Source organism: Hemicordylus capensis, chromosome 1, assembly GCF_027244095.1.
Source record: "Hemicordylus capensis ecotype Gifberg chromosome 1, rHemCap1.1.pri, whole genome shotgun sequence".
NCBI classification, from domain to species: domain Eukaryota; kingdom Metazoa; phylum Chordata; class Lepidosauria; order Squamata; family Cordylidae; genus Hemicordylus; species Hemicordylus capensis.
Genome location: NC_069657.1, coordinates 219,370,948 through 219,394,254, shown reverse-complemented (window position 1 = coordinate 219,394,254; position 23,307 = coordinate 219,370,948). Strand labels below are relative to the sequence as shown.

At 45.0% G+C, this 23,307-nt stretch overlaps 1 protein-coding gene across 5 annotated transcripts in view; it reads right to left on the bottom strand.

Moving 5' to 3' along the window:
- Nucleotides 1-23,307, bottom strand: part of AOX1 (aldehyde oxidase 1) — a 99,067-nt gene that overhangs the window by 19,325 nt on the left and 56,435 nt on the right. For 4 of the 5 annotated variants that reach the window (XM_053284122.1, XM_053284126.1, XM_053284121.1 and 1 more), the window contains exons 22-29: nucleotides 23,000-23,133; nucleotides 17,928-18,015; nucleotides 16,029-16,115; nucleotides 14,771-14,962; nucleotides 13,440-13,667; nucleotides 5,894-5,989; nucleotides 2,029-2,157; nucleotides 969-1,043 (exon numbers count right to left, since the gene is read on the bottom strand). In XM_053284122.1, coding sequence (XP_053140097.1) covers nucleotides 969-1,043; nucleotides 2,029-2,157; nucleotides 5,894-5,989; nucleotides 13,440-13,667; nucleotides 14,771-14,962; nucleotides 16,029-16,115; nucleotides 17,928-18,015; nucleotides 23,000-23,133 — 1,029 coding nt within the window. The remainder of the gene's footprint in view (nucleotides 1-968; nucleotides 1,044-2,028; nucleotides 2,158-5,893; nucleotides 5,990-13,439; nucleotides 13,668-14,770; nucleotides 14,963-16,028; nucleotides 16,116-17,927; nucleotides 18,016-22,999; nucleotides 23,134-23,307) is intronic. The other variant, XM_053284125.1, reaches the window with a different exon arrangement.

Below are 23,307 nucleotides of genomic sequence, written 5' to 3'. Positions count from 1 at the left end.
TCCATCTGAAGATGTCAGGGACTGAACCTGGGACCTTCTGTGCTCTGCCACCGTGGTATGTCCCCTCCTAACAGCAACACATGGCGGTCAAGAGCACATGGTTCCATTACCCTTCTTCTCCATGAGTTCACAGAAGATCTGAAAGAGGCTGTAATTGTTCTCCCGATCTGGGAACAATTAGAAACCAATCTCTTTCATTCAGGGCAAATAGAACTTATTGGGGCTATACACATGACCAGGTGGCTGGGTGGTGGGAAGGCTGGGCCAACTCATCTTCCCCCCAGACAAGCGACCAAATGTGGCTGGGAGCGTGGACTGCGCTCCCAGACTGTCCACGCTGTGCCACACAGTGCAGAGCTCTGGAGGCCGGGACCAGGCATCCCGGCCTCCAGACATCCCACAATGCACCACGCAACATTCATGGTGCACTGGGGGACACCCCCAGAGGGTGGGCACTCCGGGCACCCATCTCTGTGTCTGCTCGGGCTGAATGCAGCCCGAGCAAACACACAATCCTGGAGCCGGGGTTAAGAGCGTGCTTGTGCCTTTAACCCCGGCTAAAAGCCAGATTAAAAACGCAGCAGGAGGCGCTGCCCTGCTGGGATCAGACCCGATCCTGGTGGTTCTCATGCGCAGCCCAACCCAGGCTGGGCTTCTCTAGCATGGGCTAGGCTGCGCATGAGAACAGCCTCATTGTATATATCTAGATGCAAACATGATCAATACATATAGCACACGCAACTGACAAAAGGGGTTTTTTAGATTGCTCTGGACATTTTTCAGTTATGCTGCAAACATAGCCTGCCTACTTTTACCAAGCTGACATCCATTAGGCTGGTTAAAACAAGAGTCCATGTGCTAACTCTCAAGTCATGTAAGAAATCTATTACCAACCCACCTGGGAAGTATTTTAATGCAGTTCAACTTCCTCTTAATTTGACTCATGTTATCCAAAGTGCTACTCTTACCCATTCTTTCCAGCTGCCCTTCGGGTTCTGGTCAATGATGGGTGCAAGACGTTTCAGAAGAGTCTGGCAGGCATCCTGATGAGGTTGGGAAGAAAAAAAGGCTGGTGAGTCTATTTGTAACACATTTTAAGTGTCTTCCATTTCTGGAGTACTGTTGTTTAGATACTTATACCACATAAGTCATTATATAGCACTCCATGGCATTGGCCAGAGGACTCTGCAGCAGAAAAACTAGAGGCCTATGTCTTTCTCCAACTACACATTAGTCATGTAATGCCTCACTTCCTGGGGAGCTTCAGATTTGCAAGCCAGCTTTTAGGAACATAGGGAGCTGCCATATACTGAGTCAGACCATAGGTCCATCTAGCTCATCAGCGGCTTCTCCAAGGTTGCAGGCAGCAGTCATCTTGGAGATACCAGGGAGGGAATTTGGAATCTTCTGCTCTCCCCAGAGCAGCCCCATCCCTTAAGGGGAATATTTTACAGTGCTCACACATGTAGTCTCCCATTCATACGCAACCAGGGCGGACCCTGCTTTAGCTAAGGGGACAAATCATGCTTACTACCACAAGACCAGCTCTCCTCTCTTAATAAGTGGGGGGAAATCTCACTAAAGTTTCCTCCTCTGCCCTGCACCAAAATTCTCAAATTTGAGCCCCAAAGACTGGATGGAACATGCTCTGTCCCACCAAGTATTTGATTATAATTTTTTCTAGTTCTAGATATGTATTCTTTCCTCAAAATGACATTACTGTACATTTTAACTCAAAACAGATCTGTGACATAACATAAAAGATGGCTTCATGGTAATAAGAACTGATATTTTCAAAGACTGTAATCATTAACACTCATATGAGGTGAAAGCCACCAATATCAATATTGCTCCCTGGCATCTGTAGTTGGCAACTCAGTGGGACTGACTTCTGAGTCTAAATGCATAAGATAGGCTGCACATGTTTACTTGCAATAACTAGCAGAAGTCAGTCACCTCTTGTGAATATAGGTTAGAGCCCTGGAACCTCATAATTAGCTAGGAATTAGGAAAAGCATCACACTTTACCTTCACTGCCATTCCATTGACATCAGTTCCCATGGATCCTACTGAAGCACATGCATTAGGAATTGTTGTGGTACTTGTTTCACAGAAATGAATATTTGACATTGGCATCTTTAACTCTCGGCTAGCCACCTAGGATGAGAAATGAATGCATTCACATTCAGTTTTAAATGCAGCAGTTTGGATCTTCACACTCAAATCTTCCAAAAGCATTACATCCCAATGTTCTACCTGTTATTCAGCAGTGTTCTGAAAAACACCCAGCGGTTCCCCATCTTTTGAAGCCGAATACAGAGAAATGTTGTTAATGTGGTCAAACTCGGCTGGAGCTGGAGAAGTGGGCTGAAGTTTTAGCTCCTTCACAATGGCCACTATGAGCTAGTCGGAGCCCATTTCCTTGTGCATGTTGCAGGCGTTGATGGCCCACTTAATTCATTTGTGTGTACTAAAAGTTGTTCTGCATATAAATTGGGATAACACTGACGATAAAGCCAGAGTTGTCAGCTTTTTTGCCTCTCTGTCACTGCTACTTTCAAGTAAATGTGTATATTGTAATAACAGGTTTAACAGGAGCATGGGCAGAGCTTCTGTGTGGACGGGTCCAAAGAACCCAGCTACCACACCCTGTGGAGTTGCCCCATCCAACCTAGCCACGCCCCCTGCATCTGACATCCGATGCATGGGGCGTGGCCATATGCAGAAATGGGGCCACGCAGTAGGGGTGTGCATGGAACCGGTTGGTCCAGTTCAGTTCGAGTCCAGACCCGAACGCCACTGGGCCAGTTCAGTCCAGCACCCCGTCGAAACCCCCGATTCGGTTCAGTCTGGGGAGTTCATGAACACTTTTTTTTAAATGAAAGGGTTTTTTAAAAAAAAAACTTACCCCCTCCGAGGAAGTTATTGGAGGTGGTATGTGTGTGGGTAGGTGGGTTCGTGGAGGTTCCCCCTCCCCCCACCAGCCTCACTTGATACCCATACCAGCCGGACGGATAGCTCTTCAGCCCATTCAGGCCTCCCCCCTCTGGCACAGCGGCCACTTTGGAGGCTGCTGTGCCTGCACAACTGGCCTCTCCCCCACCCCCTCCAACAACTCCCCCAGAGGGGGTAAGTAATTCTTTTAAAATTAAAGAACAAAACAAAATGTCCGCAGACACCACCCCGCCAACAGTCAGAGGGGGTTCGGTCTGGGGTAAGACTGAACAGGGGATGGTTGGGTTTGACCCCGAACGGTCGAACCAAACCAGTTCGACATCAAACACATTCAATGTTGAACCTGTTTGCACATCCCTACCACACAGCCACCTGAGATTTGCACATCCCTACCACACAACATCTGAGATTAAGAACCTTGTTGCCCAACTGAGACCGGAGAAGGCCCCAGGGGAGGACCTTATTCTGCCAGAGGCAATTAAAAATCATCTGGGTAATTAAAAATCATCTGGTGGGCCCCTGTTCTGGCTTTGCTCTTCACCCATATCGATTTGCATGGCTGAATCCCCAAGACTGGGAGATAGCAATCATTGTCCCCATATTCAAAAGGGGCAGAAAGGATGACCCCGCCAACTACTGACCCATCCGTTTGCTCAACAGTCAGTAAGCTACACACGAGACACTTACATGGGAAACTTAAGGACTAGTTAGAACAAGAAAATCTCCTTGCAGAGGAACAAGCTGGTTTCAGGGAAGGCCGCTCTACCATTGCCCAGTGCTTAGTTCTTCAGCATGTCGTCAGGAAATACTCCTCCTGCAATGCAACCTCCCTTTATGCTGCCTTTATTGATCTCAAAGAAACATTCAACTCTAACTCTCATGTCAAACTTTGGGAGAAGTTGGAAGCCTCCTCCATTGACCGGTGTCTGCTATATTTAATTTGCACCCTGCATGCAGAAACGTCACTGTAAGGTGCAACCCCCAAGGCCACCTTTCAAGACCAGTCTCAGCCCAGAAGGGCATCAAGCAAGTATGCATACTGGCCCCACTCCTATTCAATTTCTACATTAATACAATGGCTCAACAACCTGGATTTTCACCCCCCTAAACTTGCTGGGAGACTCACTGCCACTCTGCTATACGCAGATGATGCAGTAATCCTTTCAAGGACCCCCACTGGCATTAGAAGAGCACTGAAGGCCCTAACACAGTATTGTAAGGTAGACCTCCTGGAAATTAACTACCATAAAACTAAAATCATGGTCTTCGCCAAAAGGCCCAAAATTCACTCTTAGCAGCTAGGCAGACATACGATTGAGCAGGTCCCATGCTTTAAATATTTGGAAATAGTTTTTCATTCTGGCAGCTCTAAGAAAGCACATGGGGAATATGTGGTTCAAAATGCCCAGAGGAGCTCTGCCGTCATCATCAAATTCTTGCATACAAGAGGAGGACATTATGTACCTGTGGCCCTCAACCTGTTCGTTGCCAGACCACTAGCCCAGCTTCTTTATGGTGCACAACTGGGTCCCTTCCACAGTTTCACCCCAATGGAATGCGTGCAATCCAAATTCCTGTGGGCAGCCCTCCAAGTTCCAAGTTGTGTCTCTAACACCACTCTACGCTTGGAGACAGGCCTGATCAAAGTGGAGGCCAGGGTGTGGGTGGCCATTCTCAGTTATTGGCTCAGACTATCCTTTCGCCCCAAAGTTCTTGCTCTCTTAACCTTATGTGACGACTACCAATCTAAATGGAAATGGTCAATTGAGACAAAAATAGCGTCCTTGGACCTCTCCCCCTTGATTCTACTGAATATGGGCTATGATCAGTCCAAAGCTTCTTTCAAACAGCGTATAATGGATATAGAGTGCCAAACTGATTTAAGCAAGGTCCCGAATTTCCTCATCCGTGAAAGTCTTACATATTTACCCTCCCTGGCATTATATCTTACTTAACTGGAAGTCCCCAAACATAGGAAGGGATTCTCCTTGGCACGTTGCCACACCCTCCCTTCAGCTGTGCTAGAAGGCTGTTTCAGAGAGATTCATTCATTCATTCCTTCATTCATTCATTCAATTTATATACCACCCAAACTTTCGTCTCTGGAACCCACTCGCAGAGTGACAATGCCCCTGCAGCTCTGGGCAGATTGAAACAACTGAGCATGTCCTACTTCACTGTTTGTATTACAGAGACATTCACTCTTCCTTTACGCACTCATTGCTATGCAAGTACCCAGGACATTCGAGCCATATCTATATCTCTATGCTGCTTTCTAAACCTGCTATTGCCTACAGCGTTGCCAGGTTCTGTGCGGCAGTGTCCAAAATCTGTTGAACACTGGTAAGCGGTGGGTTCAAGCAGCCCTAGTCTGCCCTCCTGCTGGCTCTTGCATACTATAATGCGTTCATCCAACACAGCGCAACATCTAAAAGACTTATGCTCCTCCCACTTGTTTACGCTAGAGCTTTGTGCTTTTTATATATATAGTTATATAGTCTCACTGTATTTATCAGGCTTTTATGCAATTACGCCTTTTTGTGGGTTTTTTTGGCCTTTTATCCCTTTTTATCCTTTTAAAATGCGCTTCATACCTTTATATCTTGTATGCTTCCTTGTATCCCTTTTTATGCGTTTAAATGCTTTTTAATGTTCCTTAGGCCTTTTAACGTATCGTTATGCATTATACTTTGTACTGTGTAATCACCTCCTGCATTTTATGCTGGTCTATGACTGTAATAAAGATGATTGATTGATTTTTCAGGATCAGATAACGGCATTACTGCTGCATAGCCACATGGACAAGCAATAAAACTGGCGACAGCTTCTTCTTGTTCAAAGGACTTTTCACTGCTTTTGAAGAAATAAAAAATCAGAAATCTCATGGAGATGATTTCCTATATACAAGAAAACTATATACATATATGGCTTTTAGTACCTGTATCATTTTTGTGTGAAGTCCTTGTCCCATTTCTACACCACCATGCGTCAGGAGCACAGACCCATCAGTATATAAGTGGACCAGAGCAGCAGCCTAGAAAAACCAAATCAGCAGCAGTATTGGGGGTTGTTCCCTTCATAACCAGAGGGGATACTGGGTTTACTTGAATACATTTCTAAAAATAAGTAACTATAATACAAACAGAACAATCCTATCCTCAAGTTATCTCAGCTCAGCAAGCATTACATTGCTAATTCCACTGCTCCCGTGGAACAAAATGTTATGCCAGAGTGGCATTACTCTTGTGCTATTCTGGCATAACTGCTGTGTTGGCAGAATAAAACCAACAAAAGAGCAAAAGGTGCAGAGCTTGGGGTATGAGTTGGAATTCTATACCCAGCCTATTCTATTCTAAGTCTATTCCAGCCCTATCATGTGCAGCAATCGTGGTTACTCTGACTTTTGCTACTTTCGCTAAGGGAAAACCACAGTAATGAAAACTACTGACAGGGCTGTTCTGTAAAGCAAATCCTTGAGACTAGTTAAACAGAATGACTTCGCCTAAGCCAAGCTGTGCATCTAATTTGCCATACATCACTGGGGTCAGTCCTGTGCCAACAACATACTACCACTTCTGTAAAAAAGATGGCTACATAAGAACATTCCAATTGGAGCAATTAGCAAGTCCTAGATAAGGGTCTCCCACATTTTTTTTTAAAGGCCAGGATTATAATTAAATCTGTAGCCAATTAAGAGCAAAGGCTAACAACTAAGTAGGATAAACCATGAAGAAAAGTGGTCTTCTCCCAGAATGTTTACATGTATCATATTGCAAGACTCCAGACACAAACTTCACCAAGAATCTCAGCTTCCCATCAGCAACCGGAGCTGCAAGGGCAAAAGTAATCAAGGGAGGGGCTTTCTTAGGGATGGGGGAAACCATGAATCAAAGCAGGTCTCCTGTACTTCCTCCATTACTCCCTTCAAAAAAAGAGGGGTGTGTGTGCGCGCATGCGTGAGCATAGAGTATTCATACCCATGGCCACAGTGTGTCTCCTTGCAGTTGGAGGAAATGTGCAGTCCTTCCGCAAACAGATGGTAGCAGTATCTGCCACACTGTCTCTCCAGGGGCAGAGCACATGCTTTGCATGGATGCAGAAGGTCCCAGCTTCAATCCCTAGCATCTTCAGATAAGGCTGGGAAATAAACCTTTCCCTGAAACACTGGGGAGCTTGAAGGACAGGAATCAGAGGATTGGAATAAATGGATAGTTCTCTAGATGGAGAGAAATAAGAAGTGGGGTCCCACAGGGATCTGTACTGGGACCAGTGCTCTTTAACTTATACATAAATGATCTAGACATTGGGGTAAGTCAGAGGCGTAACTAGGGAAAATGGCACCCGGGGCAAGCACTGAAATGGCGCCCCCCCCGCACCCCCCATCGCCCCCCCAACATACTACATTATACTTAGGTTTTTCCTCACAAGCGCCCGCCGCCGCCGCCAAGCCAGGCCACTGACTGGCCGCCAGGTGCCAGCAAAGCAATGGGGGGGGGGCACAGGCGGCGCGGAAGGGACCGCTCGTGGGGAAGGAGGCACCGACGCGCTCCCTTGACTGCTGCAGCGCTGCTGCACTGAGCAGGAAACATTTGTATTAACAAAAAAATAATTTTTTTTAAAAAAAAATTGGTCATGGCGGCGCCCCCCATGTGGCCAGAAAAGATGGCGCCCGGGGCACGTGCCCCCCCTGCCCCCCCTATAGTTACGCCTCTGGGGTAAGTAGCAAAGTGGCCAAATTTGCAGACAACACTAAACTATTTAGGGTAGTGACATTCAAAAGAGATTGTGAGGAGCTCCAAAAGGATCTCTCCAAACTGGTTGAGTGAACCACAAAATGGCAAATGTGGTTCAAAGGAAGCAAATGTAAACTGATGCATATTGGGGCAAAAAAGATCAGCTTTACATATACACTGATGGGGTCTGAGCTGTTTGTGGCTGATCAGGAGAGAGATCTTGAGATTGTGGTGGGTCAGCTGACTGAAAGTGTTGACTCAGTGCACTGCAGCTGTGAAAATGGCAAATTCCACGCTAGGGATCACTAGGAAGGGGACTGAAAATAAAAATGCTAATATTATAATGCCCTCATACAAATCTATGGTGCGGCCACATTTGGAGTACTGCGTATAGTTCTGGTCACCATATCTTAAGAAGGATACAGGTTGAGTATCCCTTATCTGGATTGCTTGGGACCAGAAGTGTTCCGGATTTTGGATTTTTCCAGATTTTGGAATATTTGCATAATGAGATATCTTGGACGTGGGATACAGAGCGCCAAAAGAGACGCCAACAGAGCAGGAGCCAAACTGAGCAGGGAGTGGAGGAGGGGGGCTTTCCCTTTTCCCTCAAGCGCCAAAGCAAGAACATCAAAAACACGAAAAAGCTTCACAATAAAACAGAGCCTTAATGAGAGAGAATTACTGACTAAACCCCTGTCACTAACAGCCTTCTGAAATAAGTAAGTTTTGACTGGATGTTTAAAAGCAGCAAAATTGGGAATCTGCGAGCGAGTGAGCAGAGGCGTTTTTTGTTTTTGTTACGGCGTGGTGTCTGGATTTTGGAGCATTCCGGATGTCCGGATAAGGGATACTCAACCTGTAATGTAGAACTGGAAAAGGTGCAGAAGAGGGCAACCAACATGACCAGGGGCCTGGAGCACCTTCCTTATGAGGCAAGGCTACGGGATGTGGTGGCCACTAGCTTGGATGGTTTTAACAACAAATATTTATATACCGCTTTTCAACAAGTGTTTCCAAAGCGGTTTACATAGAGAATGAATTAAATAAATGGATCCCTGTCCCCAAAGGGCTCACAGTCTAAAAAGAAACATAAGATAGACACCAGCAACAGTCACTGGAGGTACTGTGCTGGGGTTGGATAGGGTCAGTTACTCTCCCCCTGCTTAACAAAGAGAATCACTAGGTTAAAAAGGTGACTCTTTGCCTAATTATCAGGGGCTTAGACAAATTCATGGAGGACAGGTCTATCAATGGCTACTAGGCTGGTGGCTATAGGCCAGCTCCAGCCTCAGAGGCCTCTAAATACCAGTTGCAGGAGAGCAACAGCAAGAGAGAGGGCATGCCTTCACCTCTTGCTGTGGGCTTCTCAGAGGCATCTGGTGGGCCACTGTGTGAAACTGGATGCTGCACTAGATCAGCTGGACTAGAGGATGGGCCTTGTGCCTGATCTAGCAGGCCTGTTCTTATGTTCTTAGGAGCTGCTGCCAGTTAGGGTAGGCAATACTGAGCTAGGTAGATCAATGGTCTGACTCGGTGTAAAGCAGCTTCATATGTTCATGAACGGGATTCACACAAGTATGCTGTTCAAAGGAGGCCTCAGCCACAAAGCCCTTAATCCCAGTAAGCCCTCATGATGCTACAGGGAACCTAGCCACCTTGTTTAGTGAACATCAAGGACTCTACTCCAACAGTTGGTGCTGCTGGTCAAATAATCACCTCTGGCATATGATATACTTCCTTCCAGGTTCAGAGTCAGGAGATGTGCCATGGAACAAGTAGTAAATGCAGGCAGCTTTCCCCCTTCCAACCGATGAGTGAGTACTGTCCTGACAACAATGTATTCTCCTCTAACAGGCAAAAATCCATGTCCCCCCATCCCCTAGATATCAGTGAGAATTGTGGGTAAAGGCATACCTAGCAGAAGAGCGGAGAGCTGCTTTTAGTAATGCACAACAGGGAGGCATCCAGGTTGGTGACGCTCTTTCTCGATTCCTCACTCTACAATTCCTGAGTGTCTAATCACAGGAACCATCTGTTGTGACTGCTATCCGCCTCACAAACTGATCCATGCTCTGGATTAAATCTATTACCTACAGGTTACCTTTGTTTCCCATGGTAGCCTATGATATTGATTTATAAATGGCTGCTATTCCTTGAATGTTGACTAAGGTTAGTTTAATCTAACATGGCTCCATTATCAAACTGAGTCCCTGTTTGTAGTGTGCAGGGCTTCTGCGGGGAGAGTGGGCTTGACCCGCTCTCCCTGCATTCGAGCAGGGAGCTTGCCCTGGACAAATGGATTGGCCACCCACATGATTACCGGCTTCATCACGGAGCCAGTTGGGGTGGCTGGGATCAGGGGCCACCTGACCCCTGGAAGTCCCAGTCCAAGTGCATGGGGCATTCTGGGGAGACACCTGATGCTGGGAGGCTTGTTGTTGCCTCCCGGTCAGGGGTTCCCTCGTGAGTTGCCACGGCACAGCGCCGTGGCGTGGCAACTCACATTCAGGGCAATGGGGTTAACGGAGCGCTCGTTCTGCTAACCACATTTAAGGGGAGGGGGAATTAGGTGAGCCAGCCACTGGGGTCACCTGCGAGCCCAGTGGTTCTGACAATCACTGGAAACCGGGCTGGGCTCATTGAACCCAGTTTTCATTGATCGTGAGAATAGCCTCTCTCACACCATCTACTGATATGGGATCTATGGCATTTCTGTGATGACTTGTGGTCCTCAACAAATAAACTGATCAACTTTACTATCCTCATAGTCTAGACAACTGGGCAGCCATTCACCATGCATAGAGCAGGAGGATGCTTCTCAATTCCATCTCATCACCAGCAGTGACCACTAAGAAACTAGCTGTTTGGGTATGTGGACTGAGCCATTTTTGGAAGGGCAGTATATAAATCAAATCCAAATCAATCAATCAATCATTTTCTTTTGCCGGGGCTCCGATACCTCTGAAATTGGTTTAGCAGACAGCAGAGACATAATTCAACAGGAGATGTCATGATAGTGAAAGCTCCAGCGGACTGGTGGCCTTCTTCACTGCACTGCCCTGCCCAAGTGGCACCAAACCCAGAAGAGACAGAAATGAAACTTTTTTAGACACCCTAACGATGATGTGAGGGGAGAATGTTTTAACCTGAAGTTCTTAGCTGGTCTCTTTGTGGTTTTAACTGCACTTTTATTATACTATAAGGTTGTTCACATGACTGTTTAGTGCGGGACAGGGAAGGGAGGGTGTGGGGGGGAAGGCAAAATTGCCCCTACCTTTCCCCACACGACTGCCAGTTCTTTGAAGACTGCACCACTCGTGCACCTATACAATCCGCAATGCAGTTAGTGGAGCAGCCATTTGGAGGTTGGGGGAAGGAAGCTCGTCCTCCAGAAATCCCACAACGCACCGTTTGAGCAATGCAGTGTATTGTGGAAACTGTCGAGGCCAGGCTGCTCCTTTCCCCAGCCTCTATGGTTTTAATGGATCCTTTCAGGCTGCTGGCAGTCCATGCGCCCACACGACTGGGCAATGAGGTTGGAGGTGCGCATGCACCCTCCTACCTCATTTTTAGCCCAGGTTTTAAAAACTGGGCTACTCGATGGAGGAGCACTGGGATCAGTCCTTATCCCAGCAGTTCTCATGACCAGGTCTACCCAGGTAGGGCTGTGCTAGCCCAGGCAGACCTGGTCGTGAGAACAATCTCTATATATTGAATTTTGCTAGTATTGTTCTATTGTTTGTTGTTTTTATGCTGTTTTGATGTCTTGTGAACTGCTTTTGGGGTTGAGGCAAAAAGTAGAATACACATTCAAAAACAGGCTTAACAACTATTCTGTCAAGATTTAAGAACAGTATGTAAATTATATTTAAGTGGCTGACATCCAGACCAACAAAGAGCTGGTGCTATGTGAGATGTGCTAGTACTGCTGAGGAGTTCCTGACTAATGCTGTACCAGCTCTTGGGAGGCAGGGAGAATTTCGATGACCTCCCCTTTGCCTGGAAGGCCTCTATGTCTCTTGAAAATATGCCCTGGAGGGCTGTGTGAGGCAGTGTGCACTGGCGCGTCATTACTCTGGCTGTCGGCCAGTGGACTTATTTGGAAGCAAATCACATTGATATCCATGGGACAACCTCCAAGTAAACCTGCTTATGATTGGGCTGCTGATAGCTATAGAAGGAGGAGCATGTGCAGATCCATCTTCCATACTATTAGGAAGACAAGATAAATTAGCAAACAAGATTTGCGTCTGTTTGTAAGTCTGAGTTTCACTGTTAGCTTGTTTTGTTGGGGGAGGATGCAAGTTCTGGCTCTCTCCCTTTTGAGTTCTCCTTTCAGCCCCTCTCCTTCCTTTCTCCCTGCCCCCCTTTTTGTTGTTGTCTGCCTTACTCCTTGCTGCCCCTGCTCTCTTTCTGCTTTCTACCTCTTGTCCTTGCATTCTCCTTTCTCCCCCATTCTGCCTTTGGCCCTGCCCCCCTTTTGCCCTTGACTTTTGCCTTATCCATATATTCATTCCAACATGTATGCTGGCAGGGGCCAAAAATGGAAAAAAGTTTGATTTTTTTATTCTGGACGACCCATTCTGGACGATTCTGGGCATCTGGATGAACCACAAGGCTTCTGGAATAATGTTCTCCGAACAGAAGAATCAAAAAATGGCGAAAACCAAACACTGCCTTTCAAATAGGAACCACATCCCAAATGTCAAGCATGGTGGTGGAGGCCTCATGGTTTGGGGCTGCTTTGCTGCATCAGGACCTGGACAGCTTGCCATCCTTGATGGAGCCATGAATTCAGCTGCATATCAGAAAATTCTAAAGGACAATGTCAGGCTATCTATCAGTGAGCTGAAGCGGAGCTGAACTGGGTCATACATCAAGACATCAACACTAAACATTCAAGTACGTCTACCACAGAATGGCTGAACTAGAAGCGATTTCGTGTTTTGGAGTGGTCAAGTCAAAGTCCTGACCGAAACCCTATCGAATTGTTGTGGTAAGACCTGAAGCGAGCTGTTCATGCAAGGAAGCCCTCAAATGTCACAAAGCTGAAACAGTTTTGTATGGAAGAATGGGCCAAGATTCTTCCAAGCCGATGTGAGCGTCTGATCACCAGTTACAGGACACATTTAGTTGCAGTTGCTGCTCAGGGAAGTGAGTGCCACCTGTTACCGAATTCACATACTTGCCCACACAAGGATGGTTCACATACTTTTCCACACAAGGATGTTTGTTGTTGCCTCTTTCTGTTGAGTGAATATTCAAAATATATCCTTTTTGCCTGAGTTACTTATTCATTGGGGTTGCCTTTCTCTCGTCAGGGTTTAGCTTGGGATCTAATCATGTTTTGAATAAGAATTGTGCTAACATACAGAGCATCCACAAACCTTTCCTCAGCATCATATTTCCCTTCAGGGCTGGTGCCAGGGTTGGGCACAGGCCTAACAGTTCACACCTGGTGAAACCTACCTGAGGGCCCACAGCCTTCATTGGCATGGACTCACAGAGCATTTCCTTTTCCTCCTCTTCCCACCCTCTCCACCAGTCATTGGGCTCCAATGGGCTCCACCTGCCCCAGGCTCTTGTGTTATCCCAGGCCTCAACAGTTTCTCTTTCCCGCCCTTTGGGAGCGGGAAAGGGAGCTGCAGCTGCTGCGGTGGACCCACATGCCAGGAGTTATGCAATTTGACACTGGCCCTTCTTTTCCTCAGCTGATCGTGTTTACCGATGTTTTTCAAACCAACTGACCTGACCTAGCACGCGTGTACAAAAACCAACTGGAAACTTCATGGGAATAATAGCAATCCCTTTCTTCTTCCAGTAATTGTGTGCGTTGAATTTGTTCACAGTTGCTTTCCTTGTGTGATATGCAGATTTGTCCATACATTCATTCCAACATTTATGCAGATTCTGTGGGTTGAGCTCCTGTTTGTAAGGGGTCTGTTCATTTTCTTTGTACATATTTATTTCTCGAATCTGGAAAATAAGTATTACAATAAACTTTAACACAGTGCCAGAAGTCATTTATAATGAGTGTTGAGACTCTATATATTTACATAAAGCCAAACCCAACTTTATAAGTTTTCTGGGGCATGAGTAGAACTTGGTAGAGGACCTGGTAATATCCTATAGGAGTGCGACAAAATAACCTGTTTTGGGCTGCTACCAGGTCATAAAGCAAGGATTACATTGGTATTGTAATCAGCAAGAAGCAATAGTATTCAAGATACCTCAAAGTAAGTTTTAATCACACAAAGATGTTAAAACACTTTGGGCTGTAGCTCAGTGGTTGAGTGTCTGCTTTGCATGCACAAGGTTGCAAGTTCAATTCTTGGCATCTACACGTAAGGCTAGGAAAGACCCTTGGCCAAAACCCTGGAGAGCCACTGCTGATCCATTTAGACAATACTGTGGTCTCATGATCTCATTCAGCAGGAAGCAGCTTCATATGTTTTATGTTCTAATGTAGGCAATCAGCACCGAAACATTTGCTATTACAGCATTTTCAGCACAGGCTTACATCTAGATCTTATTAATACAGAAAATGCAGACATCCATTTCTTATGGCACATTCCAGTTTTACGTTGGCTCGTTTTGGTACAGCCCCCTACAAGCCTGCCTCCTGCCCATGTAAAATGAAACGCAGTAAATTACCTAGTTAATTATTAGTTCAGCCTCATCAGAGATGACCATTCATGTTAATGAAGCCAATGTTAGGGGTGAGTTTAAAAAGTATCTCTTTGCTGAGTAGCCCATATGGAAGATTTGAGTTCCACTTCACTTAGGCCAATAAGCTACCTTTCAGGTCTTCCCACTCCAAGCTTCTAGGAAATTTGGTCTCCTATGAAAAGTCACTGAAGGGTTGGGTTTCCCTCAAGCTCCTGAAAGCTCAGAAGGCTGACTTCTCTCTCCTCTGGCTTCTTCCTTCTGGGAGTGCAGAAGCCCTCACTTTGGAATGAATATCTAACTTTCATATCCATACGCCATTTCCCAATATCCCCCTGGTAATAGTGTGCCACCCATTTACTCTTGAAATGTTCAGAATTCTGCCACCATCCCCCCGCCTCGCCTCGCCTCACCTCCTCTGGTAATAGGCCACATCTGGCTGCCACACGTGTTATCCAGGCCTCTGTCAACAGTCCTGCTTGTGGAAAGCCAAAGCCTCGGAAAGCTGTGTTGGATGGCATATGTGTCTTGCAAGTACAGCAATGGGATCGGATAGATGGAATCTTGTATGCATTGTCCATTTTTAGCAGGACTATCTCTGTAACCTTCATTGTAGGAACACGAAGAGCCATGCATTAGACCACTCTATCCTCTAAAGCAGGCCTGAACAACTTTGGCCCTTCAGCTACTACAACTCCCATAATCCTTGCTCATTGATCACTGTGCTGTGGTTGAGGAAGGTGGGAGCTGTAGTCCAAGAACAGCTAAGGGCCAAAATGGTGCAACCCACTTTCTCTCTCCAGTAGCTTATGAAACAGTTGTTTCTATTTATATTGTTTTAGCAAGAAATATGCCAAACGAGATAGCTAGGATGGGTTAGCACTTTTAGGTCTTTGGCTAAGAGGAAATAAACAGAAGTGAGAAGGAAAACAGAAGTGAGAATTCTGGAAAAACTGAATAGGCAGGAAAAGTGAATCCATATCTATATCTATATATGGGACTCAGAGAAGAAGGGGATCAAAACAGGAAACACAAGAATTAAGATTCTGATTCTATGTGACACAGTCAACTGAATTGAATTAATTCAAATTTTCCAAGTCCTCAAAGCACAATAATTTGTTGGAAAAATGTGGGTTTTCTCCCTGAAGCTACTGCATCCAGCACGATTGTGAGTACTGTGTGAAACACGGTTGTGGAAGTGTCACAGGAGCTTGTTGGATAACGACTCTGACCTCATTCATGACAAGTGACATACACCCCCCTGCCCGCCTCACACTCAAATCCATTGGCTATTTTGTGAACATTGTAAAAGCTGTATTTTTAAAAAAAATTTCCTTACTCCTTGAGATGCTGTGCCCTCTTGTGCTGTGCCAGTCAAATGCAGGAATATACAGGTGGCATTTTAAATCCCCCTGCCATAAGGAATCCCTTTTCATATTGCAGAGAAAGAAAATTGCAACACAGGTATTGGACTGGTAACCATGCAGTTATGATGCTAAGAGAAAAATGTGTGGTTTTTTAAAACGTTGCCTGCAAAGGTCTCTGTCTACATAGTGAATGTGCGCAAGCCACAAACCAATAAGCAAAAACCTGCCCTTTCCCAACTATTTTAATAGGAATGTGTTTTCCTGTCATACAGCTTGAAAATCAGCTTGGTTAAGAAACACTCACCAGAAGAGAATCATCAGGGGTGCATCCTCCGTTAAGGTACACATCGATATCTATAGCCAAGACCCTGCCATTATTCATGAAGCCAACCTAAATGGGATCAGTGCAAACTCAGGTTACTTGCAGCCTCTTAAATATGCATCTGTATTGGCTACTCCTCTATTCTTTAACTGCAGTAAAGTGTAGAAGAGATTAACCTTGCAAACAGAAACCAAATGGCAGGGAAATGTCCTTTAATTATATTGAGCTTTTCCAGATGGTGGTTCATTCTGGATCTTTTCCAGCTCCTGCCTTACTTAGCGATGGGCAGGCTCCAGATGAGGCTCCAGATGAGCAATAATTATAAAAAGTTCAGTCCCATTGGCTGACATACTGAACAGCCCTCCATCAAGCTGTGGAAGGTTGGGGTGTGCAAGCAGCTTTCAGTGTCCCTCCGCCAAAGGCTGCTTTGTGCAGCCATCTGGGTGTGGAGGGAGAGGGGCGCGTGGTTTTTGTGTCTCTCCCCTCCTACCCCAAGCCCTTTGAACTTGTATAAATATGTTCCTGAGGGCTGCACAACCCACAGGAAGGAAAGGATTTCTACCAGGGGAAAGGGCTTTGGGAGGGAGAGGAGAGATGCAAAAAATCGCTTCCCCTCCTTCTGTGCCTGAACCACTGCACAAAACAACCTTCAGCACAGGGACACCGAAAAATGATTGTGCAACTGCCTCTGCAGCCCACCCCCCAGTGACAGAAGGCTGCATCATGCCAGCCAATGAGACGGGACTTCTTTTTTGGGTACATGCGTGCCCTAGAGATGGGAGAAATGCCTCTCCACTCTATTTCTTTGTCACTGCTGCAACAAGGCATCACTTCTAAGAAGCGAGCAACACCTGCAATGAAGAAGGGTGGGTTGTGTGACTACACAGGTGGCCATCTGTGGTGGAAATAGGGTGTAGGGAACCCTGGTGGGGTAAAACATTAAGCCTGAAAGTGTCATGCGTACGCAGAGGAAGGGAACAACTTGGTGTAGAGCACACAATTCACTCCCATGCCTTAATTTTGGCATGGAAAAGACTTTATGCAGCAGATGGCAAGCCTTTCATGTGAGACCTAGTAATCCAAAATCAAGGTTGAACAGAGGCAAGCATTTTGTGCAGGGCAATTGAGCCTGCCACACTTTTTGAATTTCAGTCAGCATCTGTGTTTGCATCAGGTAGAGTTCTAGAACTGGAACACCCAAGAAAACTGCTGCATACCATTGGGGAAGGAACTGAGAAAAGGAGATGGACAGTAATAATGAATATGTCAGCAATAACGAAATGCTGTCAGCAGTTTGTATTCACAGTTTGGGTGTAAGAAGATAAAATTGCAAAACATTGAAATTCAACTTCTTGTGTACAGACTGACTGAGATCTAAGGGTTAATGCATCCTTTACTTGAGCACAATGTTTAAATGAAAACATCCATGTGTGACATCATCAATTATGCACACGTAGATTTAAATGAGATGGGTTTTCCCCTTCAATAAATATAGAGGAGGAGGGCAACACTTTCCCTGCAGAGAAATGCAGCCATTCAACAACAGCATGTAATATTTTTGTAGCAATTCAGAGTATTCAGGAAGTTTCTCATATATGATCCTAATATTCCTTAGCATAACTCTTCAAGGCAGGCCAGTACCACTGTTTTCAAAATACCTATGCAAGGCTGAAAGAGAGTAGCTTGCCTAAGGCCACCAAATGAATTCATGGCACAGGCAAGATTTGATGAACCCATGACTTCCTACTTCACAGCTCAGTCTCTTAGCCACTAAGTCACACATGTGCATCATTCACAATTGATTCACATGCATGTTTCCACTGACTTGCATCTGAGTTCAGAAATTAAGGTATGAACTGCCTCTCACACACCATTCCTTACTTTGTACTTGCCAACAAAAGGGTGTCGACCTCCAGTGACTAACATGTCAGTGCCTCTGTCCAGAACACAGCGCACTGCATGACCTGTCCTAAAAGGAAGAAAAAGAAAATAACTGTCTTTTGTTGGAGCGATAAAGGTGTCTACTACCATATTACAAACAAAGTTTGCTCATTATATTGCAAGAGATTGCCTAAGATGATAAAACTCAAGGGACGTGGCTGCAACACTAACATAACTGAGAGAGCCAGTGTGGTGTAGTGGTTAGAGTGCTGGACTAGGACCGGGGAGTCCTGAGTTCAAATCCCCATTCAGCCATGACACTAGCTGGGTGACTCTGGGCCAGTCACTTCTCTCTCAGCCTAACCTACTTCACAGGGTTGTTGTGAAAGAAACTCAAGTATGTAGTACACCGCTATGGGCTCCTTGGAGGAAGAGCTGGATATAAATGTAAAAATAATAATAACAACAACAACAACAACCACCGTCACAATGATTGCCTGCACAGATAGGGGGCGGGGAGAGAGAGAGAGAGAATGAATAGAGCTCTTTAAGTTCAAAACACACAGCCCTAACTAGCAAAGAAGCAAGGAGAGGGTGGGTGTTAGGTTTATGCAAAATGTTTTGCCGTTGAAATGTTTTGACTCGAAACGGGCCATTTTGAGTGTTTCGAACTAGAAACAAAACACCCCATTTCGATTTGAAATGTTTTGATGTTTCTTGGAGGCCTGTTTTTCCTCTCTTACCGATTGGTTTTCTGGCAATGGCTTCCGATCCTATGGGGGTTTGGGGGGAAGTTTGTTAAAAATCGCCTGCTTGCCCATTTCTTTTGTGGGTTGGGTGGTAGGTAGCATCCATCATTCTCTACCACCCAACCCATTTTGGTGTCCCTAGAAGCTACCCAAGGGGAACAATGGGGTGTTTTGAGTTTCCCCACTTTTCAGCCGAAACACTCAAAAACATTTCAAGGTTTGTTCCGTCGAAACAACTGGTTCAACCGCTGTTTCAACAGAATGTTTCAGCCATCTGCATTTTGTTTTCAGCTCAAAACAAAATGCAAAATCCATTTCATGCACATCCCTAGTGGGGATGAATGAAAACAGGCAAGAGAGAAAGCTGCAAGGTGAGAACTGAAACTGCCTGAAGCAGTGAGGGGGAAAAGCAGGAGAGAGGCTGCTGCTGAGGGGAAAAGGAGGGGAAAGAGAGGGGTTCTGGGTCTCAAGCCTGCCTGGGAGAAATACCATCTGCCCTAGATGCCTAGCTATTTAATCCTGAGTGCTTGTGGCTGTTTCTTGTGGCTGCTATTTAATTCTGAGTTTAATGAAGAAGGGAAATCTACATATCCCCAAAGGCACTTTTCTTTATTACTACTTCACGTATTCCAGGACCAGATCTCAGTCCAGAAATTAAAAACAGATTTTGAGGTTGAGTCCTGGTACAAATTAAGTTCTGATCTCACTTCATCTTGCCAATTAGTATAGTGATGAATATTTCTGCTTTTGACATATTGGAGCTTCCCCACTCCACTTCATTTTTTCACTTTAGTAAAAGCATCATTTACCATACTTTGGGATTCATTTTTGCTTTTCAGTTTTTAAAAAATGACTTTGCTGCTCTCATATTCCATTTAACAATATCTAAAATGCTCCCTCAATGTCTTTTTTCAGAAGAATCCCCAGATCTATGTCTTCCATCTTCATTGATCCAGATCCACAACCAGTCCCTGTTCTACATTCAAAATCTCTACTGCAGAAGAGAATCCCTCCTTCACCCCTAGGTATGTCTCAAATAGGTTGACTCAGCCTTCCATCCTTCCGAGGTCGGTAAAATGAGTACCCAGAATGTTGGGGGCAATATGCTAAATCATTGTAAACCACTTAGAGAGCTTCGGCTATAGAGCGGTATATAAATGTAAGTGCTATTGCTAAATAGGGAAGGAGTCATACCTTCGCCACTCCAAAAGCGATTTTTGTTAAAGACAAGGATGTTAAGAGGGGTAATTAATCTGGCATTACTGATCCTTGCATTTGAGTCTTTGCCTTTGCTCACTTTAAGCATGTGAGTAAGTGAAGCTGACGTCTTACATTTCTCATGCATGAACAACATAGAAGGCTACAGATCATATAGTTGCTATGATGATTTCACAGGTAAGGACACATAGAACAACTAAAGCTGATGGCTGCAATCCAGTGGAATTGCAATGTTTTAATTAAAAACTGGCTCGTAATTATAATTTATATGGCAATACATGGGGTGGGTGTGAAAGCAATGATAAAAAGTACTTTTGCATGAGTCAACTGTGTTGAGAACAGTAGTGTGTGTGTGTGTGTGTGTGTGTGTGTGTGTGTGTGTGTGTAAGCAACCACTTGGCTTGGGCAAAGCTCTACAAAACACACTGATCTTCATACAGAAGGATATGTCCCTGGCACAAAACCTAGGTTCTGTGTGTGCTAAAGCTAGCCCTAACGTCTTGAGAGGCCTAGAAAAAAATGGGAGGGAATACAAGAGTTCAGCATGCCTGGATCAGTGGTGCAGCTAGGTAATGTTAGACCCTGGACCTAGTGGCCTTACAGGCCCTCCGCTTACTTCCTGGGAATTTCAACTCATTGGTTCTAGTTGCTCTCAGGAGCAACAGAAAACAAGTACACTCTTCTTATACACACACACACACACACACACACACACACACACACACACCCCTCACCTGCTGATGGATTCCTAAACTCAGGCCAAATTATTGTTTGCATCAGGCCAATAAATTCAAATGTAGCATGGAACATTAATCAACAACCACTTCTTGCAGCCATTTTAAGAACTGTCAAAAACAACACTGGCTCTCTCTGCCAACTGGAAATCTGCAACTCAGGTCCCCTGCTTTCCCACCAGCTACATAGTCTTTAGTGTTTACCTTACAGAAGATCATTAAATAAGCACATAGCAATACAAATCAATGATGTATGTAGCCATGCTAGCTGGGGATAAGCAAGAACTTTTTATTCCCTTCCATCTGTAGCCCCTTGTTATCCAAACTTCACAGCACTTTTGAACTAGTTTATGAGTATCCCCCTTGCTCAATTCTGGCTAGGCACCTCCAATTCTGCTTTTGTCTCATACTCATACTTAAAAAGGAGATCTCTCGGGGCATCACCTGCACAGCAACTTCCCAGGTTTCTAGTTCTGTGTTTTAGTCAGAGGGTTTCTTGACCATTCAGAAACCAAGTGGTCCAGAAACCACATGGAGCAGCAGCGCCCTTGCCAAAAATAAAATAATAATAAATAATAATATCACACAACCCCCCATGCCATGGCTTCAGAGAGCTTCTTGATCATTCACAATTTACCAACACAGATCACTTGTAAAGAGAAAAAATTACACAGGCCCATGGACTCAGAGGGCTTCCAGGCCATTCAAAAACCAGGACAGATCATGGGTAAAAAGCAGAACCCTGCCACACACCCCATGCTGTATACTCACACACCTTCTGGGCTATTCAGAAGTACAATACCAAAATGAAATGCAAAAGCAAAAACACAATGGGTACCAGTATTATAAAATTTAAATACAATGTAATATGAGATACAGCTTCATGAAAGAGATGTATATTCAACAGACAAGGAGAACATAAGACAGTGGCGAGAAAGAATACAATGAATGATAACTGGAAAACAATCATAGCGGAGTCCCAATATAATGAGAAGTGATACTGGTAGGGCTAAAACTACATTTCAAAATCTTCCTCGGTCCAGATGAAGATCATTCAGAGAAGTACAGTCAGAAACCAAGATAGATCATGAGTATAAACTACAGAAAAACCCCTATGGATTCAGAAAGCTTCTTCACCCAACCTGGCTGGAGTGGAGAGGAGAGCAAGGGCAGAAACAGAGAAGGGTCCCTGAGAGGACAACTCTGATGGGGGCACAGGAGGAGGTGGCAGTGGTGGCTGTGGCAGGGCAGACAACCCCTCCCTCCCTGGGAGCGCTGGGCTGTGGCAGCACAGAGAGGAGAAGCAGACACTCTGGTGCTGGCTCCAGGAATGTCCAAGTTGGCACACGCGCCGACCTGGGGAGGAGATTCCTGGTGCTGGGAACCGGGGCCTGGACCCCCAAGGTGAAGGCCCAACAGCACCTCTGGCCAGGATCTGATTCACATAATGTCAGAAAGTATGCAGCATCTAGAGCCTTGACACAATTTTTCAGTCACTTGAAGACAAGTCCTCCCCCACGGCTGTCCCTTTCTTCAGACCCCATGTGATTATTCCTCAGGAGCAATGATATTTCTGGTTCTACAAAGGGAGTGACTATTTTTAGAAATTATTAAATGGGCCTGCTTCTAGAAATTATTAAATGGGCCTGACAAGGGCACAAATCCCTTTGCCAAAAAGAGAAAGAAAGACTGATCTGCTCTGAAAGCATTACTTTATTTATCTATGATCTGAGACAAAAAAGTAGCCATGATAAATCCTCTTAAAATATATTGCTTTTTTGCAATTGAATCTTGAAAACACTGAAGACTGGGCCGCTAGACTTTGCTGAGCACCTTTCCCATGTTGTGCTGAAATCTTCTTGCTTCCCCTCTAAAATAAATCTGGTGCTCCTGGGTCTAAGACACAATATAATTTCTGAGATTATACTAGGTGCTGCACAAGCACTGTAGGTCTGGACTGGTGCACTGTGATCCAGTGACATGTTTACTAAGTTTTGCTGCGTTCAATGAAATGTACTGATGTCTTAGAGAAGGATTATACTATAGTTGTCCTGCTGTTCCATATTTCTCTGGATGAATATACTGTGATCTCAAGAGACAAACCACTGGTCTCTCAATGTATGGCTGTGTGTTTCCTTTGAATTTATCAAGGGTTTTAAGATTATTTCACACATTTAATTTCTATACACTCATTCCATTATCATGTTAAATATTACAATATAGATGGACTTAGTAAGTTTTCTATAGTTTGTTGACTAGTTTCAAGTATCTGAAAAGTGAATGATTGTTTCAGCCATTTCGTTCCTCATTTGTCTCCAGGTTCCATTGCTACAGCAGAGAGCTTCCCAAACAGTGGTATAGACATACTTACTTGTTAGCTGCCACAGCTACAATGCAGGCCAACAAGCCAGTTCTCAGCAGCTTCCCACCAAAAGCTCCTCCCACTCGTTTGACGTGACACATGATCCTGTTATCTGGGATGCCTAAACAAGAGGCCACCATTTCCTGCCAAAGGATAAAAGATGCTCATACAGTTTTCAAGGGATAAAGTCACTTCACATTTGACACAATGCATAGATTCTGGAGGAGGAGAAGGAAACCCACATTTTTAAAGAAACCCTGGACTACGAGAAATACTATATTGGGTTTTTTAAAAAGCTCATTTTCTTGTAAAGGTTG